The 22479-nt window shown below is 49.9% G+C and overlaps 1 protein-coding gene across 1 annotated transcript in view; it reads right to left on the reverse strand.

The window, feature by feature from the left end:
- The window catches only part of cpa6 (carboxypeptidase A6), a 190978-nt gene that overhangs the window by 49770 nt on the left and 118729 nt on the right, over positions 1 to 22479 (reverse strand). The window contains exons 5-6 of the mRNA XM_085993964.1: positions 17437 to 17538; positions 17245 to 17349 (exon numbers count right to left, since the gene is read on the reverse strand). Coding sequence (XP_085850090.1) covers positions 17245 to 17349; positions 17437 to 17538 — 207 coding nt within the window. The remainder of the gene's footprint in view (positions 1 to 17244; positions 17350 to 17436; positions 17539 to 22479) is intronic.

The raw sequence follows: 22479 nt of genomic DNA on the forward strand, positions 1-22479 counted from the left end.
AGTTGAGTGCGGTGGTGACTTTGATGGCCACTGGTAAGGAGTGTGGACCTGGTGCTCTGGGCTCCAGGTCTTGCTGCAGCATTGCGCAGATGCCAGTCACAACCTCTCGCGAAAGTCGGAGCCGCCTCTGGCACTGCTGCTCAGTCATGTTGAGGTAGCTCACCCTGTGTCTGTAGACCCTGTTTGGGGGGGGGTATCTCCTGCACCGACAGCCTTCCATGCACTGGCCCCTTCTGGCCTGTGCTGCCTCAGGTGGCTGAGCCGCAGCCTGTCGCTCCTGCTGGTGCTGCTGCTGTTGCTGGAGCTGCTCCAGCCTCCTCTGCTGTTGGAAATCCTCTAATGCCAGGAAGGGAAGGAACAAAAGGCCTCCCATGCTTCTGGCAGATGCCTCCATTGAGGAGGCGCAGAGTTAGGGTGGTGAGAGGGGCTTCCCAGGAGCTCACACTGGAGAAGTGTGTGAGGCTCCAACCTTCCACAGCTGTGCCTAAGCCTTCAACAAGTTGCCCCAAGCCTTCAGCAACAAGGTCTTGCAGCCTACAAATGCTGTCTGATTAAATCTCTTCAGTCCTGATTGACCTGCAGCTGAAAGCAAGCAAGCCAACTTTGTTCACGCCAGGTTTCATCAGCGGTGTTCCCACCAGGCGTGTTTTACGTGGGGAAAGGCTGAAATTTGCAAGGGACCGTGAAAATAGGATTAAACATGCCAATTATTGATCATAGGCTCCCGCCGACCATTCCCGCCTGTTGCGTGCGGGACTGATTCGGGTCGCGCTGAAACACGGGGGCGAAAGTCGGGCGGGGTGGGGGGGGTGGTCACGACCCCCTATTTCTGCAATTTTCAGCCCCCGCCCGACGGCTGGGGGAAAATCGGGGCCTTTGTGTCTGTCTTCACCGAAGAAGACGCAAAAAACTTCCCGGAAATAGTGGAGAACCAAGGGTCTAGCGGGAATGAGGAACAGAAAAAAATAGTATGAGTCAAAAAATAATACTGGAGAAATTAATGGGACTGAAAGATGATAAATCCCCAATACCTGATGGCCTACATCCTAGGGTTTTCAAAGAGGTGGCTATAGAGATAATGGATGCATTGGTTGTCATTTTCCAGAATTCCATAGATTCTAGAACGGTTCCCATGGATTGGAAGTAGCAAATGTAACCCCACTATTTAAGAAAGGAGGGAGAGAGAAAACGGGGAACTACAGACCAGTTAGCCTGACATCAGTAAGAGGGAAAATGCTAGAATCTATTATTAAGGAAGTGATAGCAGGGCACTTAGAAAATAATAATAGGGTTGGGCAGAGTCAGCATGGATTTATGAAAGGGAAATCGTGTTTGACGAATCTGTAGGAGTTTTTTGAGGTTGTAACTAGCAGAATAGATAAGGGGGAACCAGTGGATGTGGTGTATTTGGATTTTAAGAAGGCATTCGATAAGGTGCCACACAAGAGGTTATTAAACAAAATTAGGGCTCATGGGATTGGGGGTAATATATTAGCATGGATTGAGGATTGGTTAATGGACAGAAAACAGAGTTGGAATAAACGGGTCATTTTCGGGTTGACAGGCTGTAACTGGTGGGGTACCGCAAGGATCAGTGCTTGGGCCTCAGCTATTCACAATCTATAAATGATTTGGATGAGGGGACCAAATGCAATATATCCAAGTTTGCTGATGATACAAAGCTGGGTGGGAATGTAAGTTGTGAGGAGGATGCAAGGAGGCTTCAAGGGGATATAGACAAGCTGAGTGAGTGGCAAGAACATGGCAAATGGAATATAACGTGGAGAAAAGTGAAGTTATCCACTTTTGGTAGGAAAAATAGAAAAGCAGAGTATTTTTTAAATGGTGATAGATTGGGAAATGTTGGTGTTCAGAGGGACCTGGGTGTTCTTGTACATGAATCACAAAGTTAACACGCAGGTACAGCAAGCAATTAGGAAAGAAAATGGTATGTTGGCCTTAATTACAAGAGGAATTGAGTAGAAGAGTAAAGACGTCTTACTGCAATTATACAGGGCCCGGGTGAGACCACACCTGGAGTACTGTGTACTGTTTTGATCTCCTTACCTAAGGGAGGATATACTTGCCATAGAGGGAGTGCAATGAAGGTTCACCAGACTGATTCCTAGGATGGGGAGATTGTCATATGAGGAAAGATTGAGTAGACTAGGCCTATATTCTCTAGAGTTTAGAAGAAATGAGAGATGATCTCATTGAAACATACAAAATTCTTATAGGGCTTGACAGGGTAGATGCAGGGAGGATGTTTCCCCTGGCTGGGGAGTCTAGAACCAGGGGGTCACAGTCTCAGAATAAGGGGTCGGCCATTTAGGGCTGAGATGAGGAGAAATTTCTTCACTCAGAGGGTGGTGAATCTTTGGAATTCTCTACCCCAGAGGGCTGTGGAGGCTCAGTCGTTGAATATATTCAAGACAGAGATCGATAGATTTTTGGATATTAAGGGAATCAATTGATATGGGGAAAGTGCAGGAAAGTGGAGTTGAGGTAGAAGATCAGCCATGATTTTATTGAATGGCGAAGCAAGCTCGAAGGGCCAAATGGTCTGCTCCTGCTCCTATTTCTTATGTTCTAAGTGGTGGACTAGAAACACGTGTTAAAATGCTTATTTTTTGTGATAAACCCATTTTCAGCTGTATTAATAAAACTGCACCAGGTTACCTCTCTTAAATTTATCAAAGATATTTTTTAATGCAAGAAAAAAAAACCTGAACAATTTTGTTCCAAAACCCGATTGCGCTGGTTCATGGAAGAATTTACGTTCGAGATAGGCAAATGAGTTTGAGCAAACACTTGAGCAAAAAATTAAATTAAATAAACTAGCGCAATTTTGAGTGCAATTCGTGCCCAGATTGCCGATTGCACCCAAAACGGAACCTCTATCCCAAAAGAATGATGAATTTTGAAATCAAACGAAGCTGTTTTGAGCTGAAATGATAAGAGATGATGGTAGGAGGGAGTGGAGAGAAGGGAAATAGTTTGAGGGGAAAGGCCTCTGACTTACTACTCCTCTTTGAGGATAGTGAGCTAAGGGTGACAACAAAGTGAGGGGAGGTGACAATACTGGGATTGAATGGGTTATTTAAAAAGGAAAGAGGTAAAAGTAGCCATCCCCCACCAGGACGGCCTGAGGGCGCTCAGCTTCTTCCTTGAATAGGGGTCCAGTAGTCCCCATCCACCACCACCCTCCTCCGCCTGGCTGAACTTGTTCTCACATTGAACAACTTCTCCTTTGACTCTACTCACTTCCTCCAAATTAAAGGTGTTGCTATGGGAACCAGCATGGGTCCCAGCTATGCCTGCCTTTTCGTGGATTTCTGGAACATTCTTTGTTCCGGTCCTACTCGGGTCCCCTCCCTCACCTCTTTTTCCAGTACATTGATGACTGTATCGGTGCTGTTTCCTGCTCTCACCCCGAGCTAGAAAATTTCATTCACTGTGGCGTACCGATCACAGAACGGACACAATCCGCTTTCCGGTCCGTAGACTATAAATCAGGCGTCATGCCTTTAAGAAGGATCACACCTTTAAGAAACTCGATCTGCAACATAGTTAAGCCCAGAGCGGGGGAGGAGCAGTCGAAGCTGTGCACTGATGAAAGAGAGTTGTACTTTGTGTAGTCTCTGACTCCATTTTGTGTTCAGCATGCAGCCTCAACAATTAAACCTTTTCTGTTGAACCTCTCCGAGTTCAATATTTTTTGCTAGGAGTACGTAGACTCCTGCATTGGTGACCCCGATGCTCAGGCCGACTCCTAAGCATAACCATGGCTGACACAAACGCAGTTTCTGTGAAGCTGCCGGAGTTCTGGGAGAACCTGGCCACCGCCTGGTTCCTTCAAGCCGAATCGCAATTCCGACTCCGCGGCATCACCGCCGACGCAACGATGTACGACTACCTCCTCGCCTCCCTGGGCAGCTCCACAATCACGAAAGTCTGGACAACACTACAAAACCCTCCGGAAGAAGGCAAGTACGCACATCTCAAGGCCGCGCTCATTAAAAAATTCACAGCCTCCCAATTCGTGCGCAACTGCCACCTCCTCGACCTCCCGGGCCTCGGTGACTCCACGCCGTCAGACTTGCTCTCACACATGCTTGCTCTGGCTGATGAGAAACCACCCGGCTCCCTCTTCTGCACGCTCTTTATCCGCCAACTACCTCCCAGCATCCGCCCGGCGATCGTGGCGTCCAGCCTCACGGACCTCGAGGCCCTGGCCGACGAAGCCAATAAGCTCCTGTCCGCCAGCTCCAACCACGCCGTCACCCCCGACCTGGCCTCCGCAGCGTCGGTGCGCGCTCCACCCTCTATCGCACGGCCACACAGCTCGGCCACGAGGTCCCCACGTCCCCCAAGCCCTCCGACCCAGGGCTACTGCTACTTCCATACCCGGTTCGGCGCACGGGCACGCCGCTGCAGCCATCCCTGCACATTTCCAACCGCCCCCACACCGGCCTACACGATGGCCGTGGGGCAACCAGGCACGCTGCTGTACGTTACGGACAGCGCCTCCGGACGCCGTTTCCTATGCTACACGGGCGCGCAGTGCAGCATCATCCCCGCGTCCGCCCTCGGGATCCAGCGAGGCGGCCGCAGCCCTGCGCTGGGTGCCGCCAACGGCACTGACATCCGGACGTACGGCACCCACACCGTCACCATCGACCTCGCAGGCCGCCGCTACCACTGGGAGTTTATCACCGCCAAGGTGCTCTCCCCGCTCCTCGGTGCGGATTTCCTGTGCGCCCACGGCCTGTTGGTCGACATGCCTCGGCGCCGCCTCGTGGACATGAACACCATGTCACCTGTCCCGGGTGCCATGGCCCCCCCCCAACCCGCCGAAATGGCGTGGAAGTGCCGCGCCCGCTCAACGGACGATTACTCAGCACTCCTGGCTGAGTTCCCAGCCCTCACCAACCCGACCTTCTCCGCGAAGGTTACTAAGCACGGGGTAGAACACTTCATCCCCACCACAGGCCCACCGGTGTATGCCCACGCCCGCAGGCTGGACCCGGCCAAGCTGGAGATCGCGCGGGCCGAGTTCGCCACAATGGAACAGCTCGGCATCATCCGCCGCTCCAACAGCCCCTGGGCCTCCCCACTCCACATCGTCACCAAACCCGACGGGGGATGGTGCCCCTGCAGGGACTACCGGCGCCTAAACAACGCCACCACGCCGGATCGGTACCCCATACCGCACATTCAAGACTTCTCGGCTAGACTGGCCGGCCGCTCAGTCTTCTCCAAAGTCGACCTGGTGCGCGGTTACCATCAGGTGCCAGTCCACCCCACGGACATTCCCAAGACGGCCATAATCACCCCTTTTGGGCTATTCGAGTTCCTCCGAATGCCCTTCGGCCTCAAAAACGCGGCCCGGGCCTTCCAGCGGCTCATGGACTCGGTCCTCCGGGACCTGAAGTTCCTCTTTGTCTACCTGGATGACATCCTGGTAGCTGGTTCCTCCAAGCAGGAACACATCGAGCACCTCCGCACCCTGTTCCAGCGGCTCAGTGAGCACGGGCTCATCATCAGCCCAGCCAAGTGCCAATTCGGCCTCAGCAGGATCGAATTCCTCGGCCACCACATCACGCAGGACGGAGCCATTCCCCTGCCCACCAAGGTGCAAGCCGTCCGGCAGTTCCCCCGGCCTACCACCATCAAAGGCCTCCAGGAGTTCTTGGGGATGATCAACTTTTACAACCGCTTCATTCCCGGAGCGGCCTTCCTCAAGCGGCCCCTAAACGAAGCCCTCCGGGGTAAGAAAGACAGAATGGCGATCGAGTGGTCGGTGGACATGTTGACCGCTTTCGACTCGACCAAAAAGGCGCTCGCTGACGCCACCATGCTCGCTCACCCACAGCCCAACGCCAGGGTGGCCCTCACCACGGACGCCTCCGACCACGCGGTCGGCGCCGTGTACGAACAGTGGGTCGACAGGGCCTGGCAACCGCTGGCCTTTTTCAGCCACCAACTGCGCCCCCCGGAAGCCAAATACAGCGCCTTTGACCGTGAGCTCCTCGCACTGTACCTGGCAGTCCGCCATTTTAGATTTCTTCTGGAGGGCCGCCCCTTCACCGCGTTTGTCGACCACAAACCCCTGACATTCGCGATGGCGAAATCTGCGGACCCGTGGTCAGCCAGGACACAACGCCAGCTCGCTGCGGTGTCCGAATTCACCACGGACATCCGGCACGTCTCTGGTCGAGACAACGTGGTGGCCGACTGCCTATCCTGCCCCGCCGTCCACGGCGCCCACCTGGCAGTGGACTATGCTCAACTGGCAGCGGAGCAACGCACCGACCCCGATCTGCTCTCCGCGCCCACAACCCTCCCAGGGCTGTGACTGACTGACGTCGCCTGCAGCCCGTCCGCCATCACAGTCAAATGCGACACCTCCTTGGTGCAACCCCGCCCTGTAGTCCCGGCGTCCTGGCGAAAACGGGTGTTCGACATCGTCCACGGCCTCTCACACCCCGGCACCCGCGCGCCCATTAGACTGGTGGCCAACCGATTTGTCTGGCGCGGCCTGCGCAAAGATGTGCGCGTCTGGGCCAGATCCTGCATACCTTGCCAGCGTGCCAAAATCCACCAACACGTCAAAGCCCCACTTGAGGAGTTCACCGTGCCAGAAAGAAGGTTCGACCACGTCCACATCGACCTCGTCGGCCCCCTGCCGCCATCACAAGATCACACGCACCTGCTAACAATCGTGGACCGTACCACCCGCTGGCCCGAGGCCATTCCACTGACGTCCACCACCACCGCCGAAATCGCGAGGGCGTTCATCGGTACCTGGGTCGCTCGGTTCGGCGTCCCCTCCGACATGACGTCCGATAGAGGCCCGCAGTTCACCTCTGATCTGTGGGCCGCCATCGCCCGAAACCTTGGGGTGGCCGTTCACCGCACCACGGCTTACCACCCCCAAGCCAATGGACTGTGCGAGCGATTCCATAGGTCCATGAAGGCGTCCCTCCGCGCCAGCCTCGAGGACGAGGCTTGGATCGACCGCCTCCCGTGGGTGCTACTCGGCCTACGCTCCGCGGTCAAGGAAGACCTGCAAGCCTCGGCGGCGGAACTCGTGTACGGCCAGCCGCTGCGCGTACCCGGAGAGTTCCTGCCCACTGCCACGGCCCCCTGGTCGGCTGACCAGCAACGCCGTGCTTTTGCCAACCGAGCACAACAGTTTGCTCCGGTACCTACCGGCCGGCACGGCGAACCAGCAACCCGCGTACCACCTAGCCTGCACATGGCCAAATTTGTTTTCGTGCGCCATGACGCCCACCGAGGACCTCTACGGCCCCCATACGACGGACCCTACAAGGTACTCCAGACAGGGAACAAGTTCTTCCTCCTCGAAGTGGGCGGCAGAACTGACAAGGTGTCGGTCGACCGGCTCAAGCTGGCGCACCTAGAGCCCGACGAACCCGTTCAAGTGGGCCAACCCCCAACGCGGGGCAGACCGCCTAAGAGCCCGACGCGTCCGACCGCCCCGCTCCCGACAGCAACCGCCAAGAGCCGTTCCGGCCGTGCCATCAAGCCGCAACGCCGGTTCGTACACTCCCTACTGCCGGATTCTGGGGGGAGCTGTGTGGCGTACCGATCACAGAACGGACACAATCCGCTTTCCGGTCCGTAGACTATAAATCAGGCGTCATGCCTTTAAGAAGGATCACACCTTTAAGAAACTCGATCTGCAACATAGTTAAGCCCAGAGCGGGGGAGGAGCAGTCGAAGCTGTGCACTGATGAAAGAGAGTTGTACTTTGTGTAGTCTCTGACTCCATTTTGTGTTCAGCATGCAGCCTCAACAATTAAACCTTTTCTGTTGAACCTCTCCGAGTTCAGTATTTTTTGCTCGGAGTACGTAGATTCCTACATCACTTTGCTTCCAATTTCCACCTTCCCTCACCTTCACATGGTCCATCTCCGACTCTTCCCTTCCCTTCCTTGATTTCTCTGTCTCCATTTCTGGGGATAGGCTATTGACAAACATTCACAATAAGCCCACTGATTCCCAGAGCTACCTGGACTACATTTTCTCCCACCCCGCTTCCTGTTCTCCCAGTTTCTCTGTCTCTCTTGCATCTGCTCAGACGATGCCACTTTCCATATTACTGCTTCTGATATGTCTTCCTTTTTACTCAACCGAGGATTCCCCTCTACTGTGGTTGACATGGCCCTCGACCGTGTCTGTTCTATTTCCTGCACTTCTGCTGTCACCACTTCCCCTCCCTCGTAGAGCCACGATAGGGGTCCCCTAGTCCTCACCTTTCACACCACAAGCCTCCACATTCAACGTACCATCCTCTGCCATTTCCGCCACCTCCAGCGTGATCCCACCACCAAATGCATCTTCCCCTCCCCTCCCAGCATTCCGAAGGGACCGCTCCCTCTGTGGCACCCTGGTCCACTCCTCAATCACCGCCAACACCCCTTCCCCTGGCACTTTCCCGTGCAAGTGCAGGAGATGCAACACCTGCCCCTTTACCTCCTCCCTTCTCACTGTCCAGGGCCCCAAACATTCCTTCCAGGTGAAACAGCGATTCACTTTCACTTTTTGCAATTTAGTATACTATATTCGCTGCTCACAATGCGGTCTCCTCTACATTGGGGAGACCAAACGCAGATTGGGTAACCACTTTGCGGAACACCTCCGTTCAGTCCGTAAGCGTGACCCTGAGCTTCCGGACGCCCGTCACTTTAATTCTCCCCTCCACTCCCACTCTGACCTCTCCATCCTCAGCCTTTTACACTGTTCTAACAAAGCTCAACGTAAGCTCGAGGAACAGCACCTCATCCTTCGATTCGGCACTTGACAGCCTTCTGGACTCAACATCGAGTTCAACAATTTCAGACCATAACCTCGGCCCCTATTTTTTTTCCACGTCAGCTGTTGATTCTGCCATTCCCATTTACACCTCTTCTAGACTCATCTCTTGTTTCTTAACTTGTCCCATTACCATCTCCTTTTGCCTTGCACCATCATCCCTTTTGTCATTTAATCACTCCTGTCTTCCACCCTATCACAGACCTTCCCTTTTGTTCTATCCTCCCCTCCCCCCTTTCCCTGCCTCTGCACTTGCTTAAAAATCTGTTACATCTCTAACTTTTTCCAGTTCTGATGAAGGGTCCCAGACCTGAAACGTTAACTCTGTTTCTCTCTCCACGGATGCTGCCTGACCTGCTGAGTTTTTCCAGCATCTGCAGTATTTTTGCTCCTGTAAGGTAGCCATGGGAGTGAGTAGGGGTAGTAATGGGAGTGAGGGTGTGTTAGGGGAGGAGGTAGAGGGAAAGCAAAGTGTATGTGATGAGAGTAAGGAGTGGGAGAAGCAGTCCATGCCCGCATGCAACAAGACCTGGACGACGTTCAGGCTTGGGCTGATAAGTGGCAGGTAACATTTATGCCACAGACATGTCAGGCAATGACTATCTCCAACAAGCCAGAGACTAGCCACCTCCCCTTGACATTCAACGGCATTACCATCGCCGAATCCCCCACCATCAACATCCTGGGGGTCACCATTGACCAGAAACCTAACTGGACCAGCCACATAAATACTGTGGCAACAAGAGCAGGTCAGAGGCTAGGTATTCTGTGGCGAGTGTCTCACCTCCTGATTCCCAAAAGCCTTTCCACCATCTACAAGGCACAAGTAAGGAGTGTGATGGAATGCTCTCCACTTACCTGGATGAGTGCCGCTCCAACAACACTCAAGAAGCTCGACACCATCCAGGACAAAGCAGCCTGTTTGATTGGCACCCCATCCACCACCTTAAATATTCACTCCCTCCACCACCGGCGTACCGTGGCTGTGGTGTGTACCATCTACAAGATGCACTGCAGAAACTCGCCAAGGCTCCTTCGGCAGCACCTCCCAAACCAGCGACCTCTTCCACCTAGAAGGACAAGGGCAACAGGCACATGGGAACACCACCACCTCCAAGTTCCTTTCCAAGTCACACACCATCCTGACTTAGAAGTATATCGCCGATCCTTCATCATCACTGGGTCAAAATCCTGGAACTCCCTACCTAACAGCACTGTGGGGGTACCCTCGCCACATGGACTGCAGCAGTTCAAGACGGCGGCTCACCACCACCTTCTCGAGGGCAACTAGGGATGGGCAATAAATGCTGGCCTTGCCAGCGATGCCCAAATTCCATAAGCGAATAAAAAAAAACATGAATGATGAGGAGGGGATGGGAAGCGAGCCAGTCATGGCACATTTTGTTCCATAACACGAACTTGAAAATTCAGCCTGCAGCGGTCAACGGCTCATTTCTCTTTCACATCAGAGTTGGAGCACTGTGTACAGTCTTGGGCAGTTCATTATAGGAAAGGATCATGGCACAACGGTAAAGGTACAACATAGATTCACTCGGGTGATACCAGGGGCTTGATTTTAATTCCCGAGGCGGGTTGGAGTCGGGTTGCAGGGTGGGCGAGGTCCAGAGCCACTTCCGGCGGGATCAGCTACTGATGTCCGATTTTAATGAAATCAGCTTAAGTTCAGTTCATTGGGGCGGGCTGGCCGGTCCAATGAGTGAAACATAGAAGATAGGAGCAGGAGTAGGCCATTCGGCCCCTCGAGCATGCTCCGCCATTCAATGCAATCATGGCTGATCATCCAAATTCAGTACCCGGTCCCTGCTTTCTCCCCATACCCCTTGATCCCTTTAGCATTAAGAAATATATCCAACGCCTTCTTGAATATATTTAATGTTTTGGCCTCTACTGCCTTCTGTGGTAGGGAATTCCACAGGTTAACCACTCTCTGGGTGAACAAATTCCTCATTTCTATCCTAAATGGCCTACCCCTTATCCTTAGACCCCTGGTTCTGGACTCCCCGACCATCGGGAACATCCTTCCTGCATCTAGTCTGTCCAGTCCTGTCAGAATTTTATAAGTTTCAATGAGATCCCCTCTCATTCTTCTAAACTCCAGCAAGTACAAGCCCAATCGACCCAATCTCTCCTCAGACATCATTCCTGCCATCCCAGGTATCAGCCTGGTGAATATTCGCTGAACTCCTTCCATGGCAAGAACATCCTTCCTCAGAAAAGGCGACCAAAACTGCACACAATACTCAAGATGTGGTCTCACCAAGGCCCTGTACAACTGCAGCAAGACATCCTTGTTCCTGTACTCAAACCCTCTCGCTACGAAGGCCAACATGCCATTTGCCTTCTTAACCGCCTGCTGCACCTGCATGCTTACCTTCAGCGACTGGTGCACAAGGACACACAGGTCTCGTTGCACTTCCCCTTCTCCCAATCTATTGCCATTCAGATAATAATCTGCCTTCCTGTTTTTGCCACCAAAGTGGATAACCTCGCATTTATCCACATTATATTGCATCTGCCATGCTTTTGCCCAATCACCCAACCTGTCCAAATCATCCTGGAGTTTCTCGGCATCCTCCTCACTGGACACACGCCCACCCAGCTTTGTGTCGTCTGCAAATTTGGAGATATTACATCTAGTTCCCTTGTCTAGATCATTAATATATATTGTGAATAGCTGGGGTCCTAGGACCGATCCCTGCGGTACCCCACTAGTCACTGCTTGCCACTCGGAAATAGACCCGTTTATTCCAACTCTTTGCTTTCTGTCTGCCAGCCAGTTCTCTATCCAAGTTAATACCTTGCCCACAATCCCATGTGCCTTAACTTTACATGCTAATCTCTTATGCTGGACCTTATCAAAAGCCTTCTGAAAGTCCAAATACACCACATCCACTGGTTCTCCCTTATCTATTTTACCAGTTACATCCTCAAAAAATGCCAGTAGATTAGTCAAGCACGATTTACCTTTTGTAAATCCATGTTGACTTTGTACGATCCTGTCACTGTTTTCCAAGTGCTCTGCTATTACATCTTTTATAATAGACTCTAGCATTTTCCCCACTACCGATGTCAGGCTTACCGGTCTGTAATTCCCCGTTTTCTCTCTACCACCTTTTTTGAATAGTGGGGTAACATTAGCTACCCTCCAATCCATGGGTACTGTTCCAGATTCCATCGAATGTTGGAAGATGATCAGCAATGCATCTACTATTTCTAGGGCCACTTCCTTAAGTACACTAGGATGTAGATTGTCAGGCCCTGGGGATTTATCAGCCTTCAATCCCATCAATTTCCCTAACACCATTTCCCTACAAATACTGATTTCTTTCAGTTCCTCCCTTTCATCAGGCCCTATGTCCCCTGACATCTCTGGGAGGTTATTTGTGTCCTCCTTTGTGAAGACAGAACCAAAATATGTATTTAATTGGTCTGCCATTTCTTTGTTCCCCATTATAAATTCCCCTGATTCTGACTGCAAGGGACCTACGATTGACTTCACCAATCTTTTTCTCTTCACATATCTATAAAAGCTTTTACAGTCAGTTTTTATGTTCCCTGAAAGCTTACTCTCATATTCTATTTTCCCTTTCTTAATTAGTCCCTTTGTCCTCCTTTGTTGAATCCTAAACTGCTCCCAATCCTCAGGTTTGCTGCTTTTTCTGGCCAATTTATATGTCCTCTCCTTGGATCTTATGCTATCCATAATTTCCCTTGTTAGCCACGGTTGGGTCACCTTTTTTGTTTTATTTTTATGCCAAACTGGGATGAACAAATTCTGTAGTTCATCCATGCGGTCTTTGAATGTTTGCCATTGCCTATCCACCATCAACCCTTTGAGTGACATTACCCAATCAATCCTACCCAACTCGCGCCTCAGACCATCGTAGTTTCCTTTATTTAAATTTAGGACCCTAGTCTCAGTCGACTACTTCATTCTCCATCTTAATGAAGAATTCGATCAGATTATGATCGCTCTGACCCAAGGGGCCTCGTACAACAAGATTGCTAATTAATCCTTTCTCGTTACATAATATCCAGTCTAAGATGGCCGTCGGGTTGGCTGGCTGCCTCTGATGACGTCATATTAGCAGCTGGTTTTAAAGCTCCCATTCAGCCTGAGCCTTTCTCTTCTGCATTCTGAATCTCAGTGTTATTGCTCCAAACACAATGACTTCTTCCAGAGGCAAGGCAGCTCCTCGGTTTAATGATGAGTCCCTCCATGTTCTTGTCGAAGCTGTAACAGGGTGCGAGAAGATTTTCTTCCCTCCTGATGGCCGGAGGAAGCCTTCTCAGCAGACCAAGGCAGCCTGGCTGCGCATTGCTGAGGAGGTCAGCGCAAGGTCCATTTTCACGTTCCTGGATCCAGTACAGGAAACGCTTTAATGATCTTGTGCGATCAAAAGTGAGTATCCCATCACACTTACCTTCAATCTGCTTCCCTTCTCTTCTCATCACCAGCACTCTGCATTGTAAGCCTGCTCCTCCACATACCACCTTACCCTTACTTCCCTTGCACCCTTACCTATCCATCCCTTTCTTTGTACTGAATCACTTCACAATCCTGCCTATGCACCCCTTAGACTCGCTCTCACTGCCGTGCAGTGACAACAACTAACAACGCACAGGGAGCTAGCTTCCTCTTGGCACCTTACTCCATCTTCGTCTCCCTCAAAGCTTCTATGGTAGGGATTCTTCACACGCACTCCATCACTGTGGTTGAAACACCGCTTGTGTCCCTCCTTGCAGGAAAAGATAGCCCACAACAAGAGGGAGAGCACACTGACTGGAGGAGGTACACCTACCCGAGCAACATTGACAAGTGCGGAGGAGGCTGCACACAGAGGTGGCGAGGATCTGGAAGTGGGCGTTGGGGAGACAGGCACACATAAGAACACAAGAACATAAGACGTAGGAGCAGCAGTAGGTCATGTGGCCCCTCGAGTCTGCTCCGCCATTCAATAAGATCATGGCTGATCTGAACTTGGCCTCAACTCCGCTTCCCTGCCCGCTCCCCATAACCCTCAACTCCCATATCGTTCAAAAATCTGTCTATCTCCACCTTAAATATATTCAATGACCCAGCCCCTACAGCTCTCTGGGGAAGAGCATTCCAAAGATTCACGACCCTCAGAAGAAATTCCTGCTAATTTCCGATTTAAAAGGGTTTCCCCTTATTCTGAAATTATGTCCCCTCGTTCTAGATTCCCCCACAAGGGGAAACATCCTCTCTGCATCTACCCTGTCAAGCCCCTTCAGAATTTGATATGTTTCAATAAAATCCCCTCTCATTCTTCAAAACTCCAATGAGTATAGGCCCAACCTTTCTTCATAAAGACAACCCCTTCATCTCCGGAATCAACACGAGAGGAAGCTGTGACATAATGGAGTTTCATCCCTCTCATTGACATTTAGTGATTGACTGCAATGGCATATGATGTTCATACTGAATCGCTTTGTATCGTCTGTTCAAAAGGATGTGTCTGCTACATCAGTATCAGATGTCTAAATCATGCCATAATCTCCCACAGGACCATCGAGCGCCCCCCTCCCCACGATCCAGGATGAAGAGCTGGACTACTCCTCAGAGGAACCTGAAGCCTCCGAGGGACCAGCATCACCAGGACTCAATGCACCCAGCACCAGCGCAGCAACGCACACCTCGGCAGGGTCTTCGCGAGTTAGAGCAGTGTTGCCACCTGGCCTATCACAATGCACAAGTGAGCATCAGCAGACGGTGGAGACAGCGACTGCAGTGGAGTTCGCAGCAATCTCCTAGCTCTGCTGAGCTGCATGCAGACGCTGTGCCTCTGGGGCCTTCCACAAAAAGAGCATCTCGGGAAATACAGGAACAAGTGCAGGAATCTCTGGAAGGGTTTGCCTCCAGGGTTAGTGTGAGTGTGGATAGAATGGAGGAGTGCATCTCTAACATCAGCACTGCCATGGTGGAGGCAATGGCGCATGAACGCACCACCATGGATAGGATGGTTACCGCCGAGGAAAGGCTGGCTACCTCCGTGGAAAGGCTGGCTACCTCCGTGGAAAGGCTGGCTACCTCCGTGGAAAGGCTGGCTACCTCCGTGGAGGAACTAAGTCACCAGAGTCAGGAAAACATGGTGACTGTTCAAAATAGAATGTCATCTCTAGAGGAGAGATGGGCAGCTATTGAGCAGAGAGACCAGAGCTTCGTGGACATCCTTATGATGAGGACCGCCAGTGCAGATACGGGTCCTCATGTGCAGCAAGGTGCTCTCCAGCCACTTGCCAGCACGGAGGTGCGACTGACTCATGAGAGGGATATAGTTGACAGGACACAAGGAAGTGTGGGCTCCTCTCAAAGCGCTCACACGACCATGCCACTGTGGAGCCCTCGGTCAGAGACTCACAACTGAGATGGCCATTTCAGCCCCTGCACAACCACAGGAAAAGCAGACTGTTGAAGAGCCCTCCCAGGCTCCCAAGCCCAGAGGACGCCCGCCAAAGGCATCTAAGCAGGCGCAGCATCCTAGTCAGCAAGGTGCCTCTACATCTGCCTATCCACAGGGGAAGCACCACGTAGAAGCACGCGTAAGAGAAAGATTAAGCACCTTGATGGGCCTTCAATAACCACAAAACTAGAAGTTATAGACTTAAACAAGTTGGCTTTTAATCACTAAGATCAGAGCTAACATCTCAACACGCCGACTGGTTCACAGGAATGAGTCATACAGATCCTGGGATCTTTATGTAAGAGAAGTCAGGGGTGGAGCCAAGAGCCAAGACCTGGAACCTCCCAGGTTAGTCGGGAAAGAGGAAGTGAAACTATACACAGTGGGGGAGGGTAATATACATGAGTGCAAAACGAATACAGGATCAAGACAAACAGATTTCATTACACACCTCTAGTCACAAGGAGACTCACGTGGGTGTTTTGTCTTTTTTTTCTGACTGCTTCTGGTTTATGATCCTTCTGTCATGTGTAAAAGAAAAATTATGGCAAACAGTTGATTGTGTGGCCTATGTGTTCCGGGAAATGACAAAAGTGCATTGAGGGTTCAGGACGACTTGCTTTTGTAACGCTGATGGTGAAAGTGATAGGAAATAACCGGGTATAGCAGAGATGATGTACGACGTTGGACAAATGTCACCTACAATTACACAGCCACATGGTAGCCACCTATGGTTGAAGAGTAAGCTTATGTGAATGCAGCATGGCAGTGTGCATACCCTGCTTAATGGGCAGCAGTGAACTGGAGGGATGCTGCATTGGTCACAACAGGGAATGCAAGATGCCTCTCATCTTCCTCCTCCTCCTCTTCCCAGGAAGATCTGCGCTGAGCCACGCGGCTGCTGCTCCTCCGATTATGAGGACCAGGATGAGAGGACATCAATTTTTCCCATCCCCTTGCTTTAGATTTCATTTGAGGCAACAAGCTTGCAAGCGCACGGTAGAAGTGGCCTGATATTATTCCATTCAGGTCACACTGCAGATGGGTGTTAGCTTGAACAGTCACAAGGTCAGTAGATGTGCAAAATCTTATCCCATACCTACAACCGCAAAGTTGTTGCATTTGAATGTCAGCCATGTTTCAGGGCGCTTTTAAAGTGCTCCACCAATGAATACAAATCATGTCCTTCAGCAACTCGTCTCCTTGAGAACCTGGCCTGTTTCTGACAAGACGGGAAACAGGAGCCAGAAGCACAAAAATGGGAAACCTCTATCAAAATAGGATTAGCAAGGCAATTAACAGGCTCTTAACTGCCTTAACTACCTGTCCCACCGGTTCCAGTCAGTTTGGGAGCGGCTGAACACTCACAAAAATTGGGTGGGGGCGGGATGGAGGCGGGTTGGGTATCTGAAGCCATTTTTTCCAATTTTCGCTACAGACCTGCCTCCAAACCCTCCTCCTCATGGCTATTAAAATCGAGGCCAAGGAATCAGAGAATATAGTTTGAATGGGAGAATTCAAAATCTTAGAAGCATAAAGTGAGAGAATTGGAAGAATATGTTTCAACGTAAAGAATACGGAATACATTACCACAAGTACCCACCGAATCTGATTCTGTCACAATGTTTAAGAAGTCTGATAAAAACTGAGAAAATTAATAAAGGATATGAAAAAAAGAGCAGGGAAATGGAACGAGAGTAACTAGCTCTTTAGTGGAGCTAGCACAGGCACAGAGATGATGGGCCGAAATTACCTAATTCTGTGCTTCAATTTCCATAATGCTAAGAAATCATTGTACTGTATTGTTAATTTGAAAGTATAATTTTAGCTGCAATAAGAGTGCAATTCTGTAGCTCCATTCAACCATTAAATAAAACTAAATGTTCCAAATTAACTCTTCAAATACTGCAAATGAGAAAATGTAGATAATTTTAGTTGATTAAGTTTGAATACTTACTTCTTTGACAAACCATTGACAAAACGCTGGACCAATCCATTCTCTAGCATGAATGCCACAATCTATCCATACTGCTCTCTTAAAAGGGCGTGATCTCTTGCCCAGCTGAAATCAAAATGAGACATTAAATATTCAAAATATTTGACTGATGACTCGAGTATTGTAATAGCTTTGGTAACCTGCGTAAACTACCTGAAGAACAAAGAGAGGGCGTCCTTCATAGGATTTTCCAATGGAGAAAAGATAAAGGAGATGAGAATGTGTTTGATTCATCTGATGCATCCAGCTTTGTATCTGAAAAATCATTAAAGCATTCAAAACGTATGTCACAGAATAAATTATTTGAGTCTATGCAACAGTTTCCAATAACTGAGCACATGGAATGAATCTATCTTTAAATGGACACATGATCCTGCCTTGTAGTTCCTCAATCCTACATTCAAGAAGTACATTTCCATAAAGTGCACTGAATATGCAGAAAGCATTAACAAGCTTCTGATGTTCAAAAGGCAGTCTCATATATGATGCAACTATCCTCAAATATTTGACAATTCGCAACCATATAGAGGCCTAATTGAATTTCAAACACTTATTTGCACAACTAAAGATGACACATTGTTTTATTCTCTGCATGATACCAGCTGACAATTGTTGTCAGCCACTGCATAATACTGGCGGCTTACACCACAACTGAAAATACGTATTGCCGTATTTAAGATATCTTCAGAAGAGTCAGAGATTGGCATCAGAATTTCAAAACGGCATGCTTTGAATTTAACCCATCACTACTTTTAGGCAGATGAGAATGGGCGACAGCCTACATATCTTATTCAAACTTGCTTAATTTGAATTATTTGTTCATTTGAATTGAAAGAGCTGTTTTATTATGATTGCTTGATTTGTTCTCATGGTTAATTTGAAATTTGAGAGCAAAAAATTACTCCAAAATAGCATTATTGGGTAGGGTAGTGGAAATCTGGAACTCATCCCCGCAGCACCCCCAACCATAAAAACGTCTGTGGATGCTGGGTCAATTGAAATTTTCAAGACTGAAATTGATAAGAGTTTTGTTAGGGATGGGTTTCAAGGGATGTGGAGAAATGGTGGGTAAATGGATGTAGGTACAGATCAGTCATGATCTAATAGAATGGTAAATTGTCTCAAGGGACTGTCTGGCCTTTTCCTGTTCCTATGACATGCCCTGGTCAGAAACAGTCAATGGGAGGAGACAATATGAGGGAGTCCAAAGTTAAAGTCTGGGGTTCAGCAGAAGTGTGTAGTGACCTCAGCTGTTAGGATCGCACACCAGTAGATCCAGTACACCAGCGGAACAGCGTGAAGCATTCAGATTGATGAGAGAATAAAACAAAACTACAAAATTAATGCTGGTTTGAAACCTCTCTCTAAATCTGAGGGCTTGCTGGGTGGCATATTGAGTACAATTAAAGGTAACCCCTCAACTAGTTGAAGCACATTCAAAATAAAATGCCATGTGGCTCTGTGGTGTCAATATTAATGAATTTACCACAATGTTATCGATTGAACTGTGGAATACAACAATGTTTCCTTGTATTCTTACCTGCCACTGAAAACTTTAAACACTAATTCTGAAATAAAAATTAATTCTGTATTTTATTTACAGTATATATCTAAACATTTTTTTACAAGATGTTGGATAACAGTTCTAAGTTTCTAAAATTCTAAATTTCCAACCAAAATATCAGCTCATGTTAATTAATTTGATTGAAGCATGAATATTGACCAAGACACCAGGAAAATTTAATGGTTTTGAAATGGTGCCATGGCTTCTTTAATGCCCACCTGAGGCACTGGAAAAGGCTGGTGCAATACTGGTTTAACATTTCATCTGAAAGTCGGCACCTCCAGCAATGCAGTACTCCTTTAGTACTGCACTGGAGTGACAACCTGGATTATGAACTCAAACTGATAATCTTCTGACCTAGAGATGAGGGTGCTACCAACTGAGCCAATCTGATGCAAATGCCAACCAATTGATGAAAATTTGAAGATTTAATTTGCCTGCTATATATATATATACTAGCTGAAGTGCCCGGCGGTGCCGAGGCTTTTTCGAGGGCATGTTGTTGTTGGAAGAGAGAGAGAGAGCGACTGGGGGGAAGAGAGAGAGCGACTGGGGGGAAGAGAGAGAGCGACTGGGGGGAAGAGAGGGAGGGGAGGGGTGGGGGGAAGAGAGGGAGGGGAGGGGAGGGAGGGGAGGGGGAGGGGAAGGGAGGGCGGGGGAGGGGGGAGGGCGGGGAAGGGAGGGAGGGGGGAGGGAGGGCAGGGGAGGGGAAGGGAGGGGGGGGAAGGAGGGCAGGGGAGGGGAAGGGAGGGCGGGGGGGAGGGGAGGGAGGGGAAGGGAGGGCGGGGGGGGAGGGGGGGCGGGAGGGAGGGAGGGGGGAGGGAGGGCGGGGGAGGGGGGGATGGAGGGGAGGGAGGGCGGCGGGCGCCCCCCCCGAGGGTCGCGCCCCCCCCCGGAGGTGAAGACCGGCGATTGCGCGCGCAGCAGGAGCTGAGACGCGGCGTCTCTCTCGGCCGGCGGGCCCGGTTGCCAGGGCAACCGTGACGCTGACCAAGCCAGAGAGACGCCGCGTCTCAGCTGCTCCTGCTGCGCGCGCGGCCCCCCCCCCCTTGAGGGTCGTGGCCGCCCCCCCCCTCCCCCCGAGGTGAAGACCGCCGATTGCGCCCGTTGCCAGGGTAACGCTGGAGGCTCAGCAAGCCCCGGCAGAGAGAGATGTCTCAGCTCCTGCTGCGCGCGCACCCTAGCGGCGCTGGGCTGAGGCTCGGCCCTCCAGCCTTCGAGTGGGGCCGGGAGGTGCCTAGCTCGGGCGTGGGTGCGGAGGAGACGCCGAGGCTTCTAGGCCTACCTGGAAAAACGGGGAAAGGTAGGAAAATTAATGAGATTAGATAAGTTAATTACTTTCTAAATCATTTAAAAAAAAAACAATATGTGTTTTAAAAGCAACGTTTTTTTTTAAGACGCAGAAAGCGGGAAAAAGAAAGGAAAAGTTTGGAATCAAGATGGCGGCGACTCACCTCGGTTCAGAACGATAAAGCCCGGCCACACGCGCACTGATTGGCCCGGCGGCACACGCCAGCAACCCGGCGTACGATTGGTCGAGCTCGAGGTCACTCTGCCGCTAATGAGCGGATAATGAGATGCTAATGAGCGGAATGTTGAAGGTTTTTGGGATACCGCGGGCGCAATTTTAGCCCGGCCGAAACGTAAATACGCTTAAAACCGTCTCGGAAGCGTAAGCTTTCTTTGGAGGTAACGCGCGCATTGGTACGCCCTGTAACTTTCGAGTGCATACCCGCAATGCACACGCGATGACAGACAGATAGACAGATAGACAGAATGACAGAATGACAGAATGACAGAAGTACCGATTTATATATATAGATATAAAAAAATATATAGGTGACCATTGACCTTTCTTCTTTTCCTGGAGGCATTGGTGAGGTAGAGTTCCACACATCTTTGCTGCTTTCCAGTGCCTAACCCAAGTGCCTATTTTTCATGTATGAACCAAGACAGCGAGTATCAGTTGGGTATTCTATGCTGGGTAGAAATCAATGTCCTCACCTGCAAGTAGACTTGTACACTTCCAGTTGGAGGTCACTGGTTTGAGATCAACAGGGGGCTCTCTCGCTAGTTTTCTATTTATCCCAGAAATTGTAGTGTTCCTACAGCTGTCCTAACAGATCAGCTATTTCAGCAGATTGAAAATCTAACCTGGGACCTTACCAGAGTGCATGGCACAGCGCTCTAATCAATTGAGCCAGTGTGGAAGGCTGAAGTAGCACATTTTAAGTCAGCTATGATATGTTTCACATCAGACACCACCCTCCAAAGATATACGTATTCAATAAGAAGCTATGCTCTTTCTCACAACCTGAAACTTTTTCAAATGAATTTGATCTATTTTTTTCCTAATTGTCCAATTTTTCTTTGTGTATTTCTTAAAATGATATCCAAATCTTATTGGCTGGGATTTTTCTCACCTCAGCGGGTCCAGGGCGATGTCGATGGTAGGTCCCGGCCCCGCTGCTGGCTCTATCCCGCTCTGTGAAATGACTTTCCGTTGATAGCTCTGGTTAAGCCCACCCAACGCATTTCCCGGTCCAATTAGAGGAAGCGGGTCTGGTGATGTCATTTGATGATGCGTCATTAGCCGGTTTCCTTAAAGGGACCATGGCCAACTTTATTTTGACATTTGTGCTATCAGTGTTCTACAGCATTAAAGTGCTGCAAACACCGATAAGCATTGCACAGAGATGCACGGCTGCACCCAGGTTCTCCCATGACTCCCTCCATATGCTTATTGAGGGAGTCAGAGCATGCAGGGAGGTCTTCTTCCCTTCCCATGGGCGGAAAAGACCTCCTCAGGAGACCAACACAGCTTGGTTGCACATTGCACAGGAGGTCACAAGCAGGGATGTCATCAGGAGGATCTGGGTGCAGTGGCGCAAACCTTTCAATGATCTCATTAGATTACTAAACATTAGTACAATGCCACACTCAGCTTCATCCTGCGGTGCTTCTCATCACATCCCCATCACTCTGCCTTCCCTACCCCTGAAAAGCCTTACTCACATCAACTTATCTTGCACCTCCACCCATCCCTCTCTATCTACATTATCACATCCCCATCACATAGAAACATAGAAGATAGGAGCAGGAGCAGGCCATTCGGCCCCTCGAGCCTGCTCCTCCATTCAATGAGATCATGGCTGATCATCTAAATTCAGTACCGTGTCCCTGCTTTCTCCCCATATCCCTTGATCCCCTTAGCCTTAAGAAATATATCTAACTCCTTCTTGAATATATTTAATGAATTGGCCTCAACTGTCTTCTGTGGTAGAGAATTCTACAGGTTCACCACTCTCTGGCTGAAGAAATTCCTCCTCATCTCAGTCCTAAATGGCTTACCCCTTATCCTTAGACTGTGACCCCTGGTTCTGGACTCCCCCGCCATCGGGAACAGCCTTCCTGCATCTAGTTTGTCTAGTCCTGTTAGAATTTTATAAGTTTCAATGAGATCCCCTCTCATTCTTCTAAATTCTAGCGAATATAAGCCTAATTGACCCAATCTCTCTTCATATGTCATTCCTGCCGTCCCAGGTATCAGTCTGGTGAATCTTCGCTGCACTCCCTCCATGGCAAGAACATCCTTCCTCAGATAAGGCGACCAAAACTGCACACAATACTCA

This window comes from Somniosus microcephalus, chromosome 7 (genome assembly GCF_052327205.1).
Source record: "Somniosus microcephalus isolate GS21.2 chromosome 7, FLI_Smic_1.0, whole genome shotgun sequence".
Classification (NCBI taxonomy): Eukaryota; Metazoa; Chordata; class Chondrichthyes; order Squaliformes; family Somniosidae; genus Somniosus; species Somniosus microcephalus.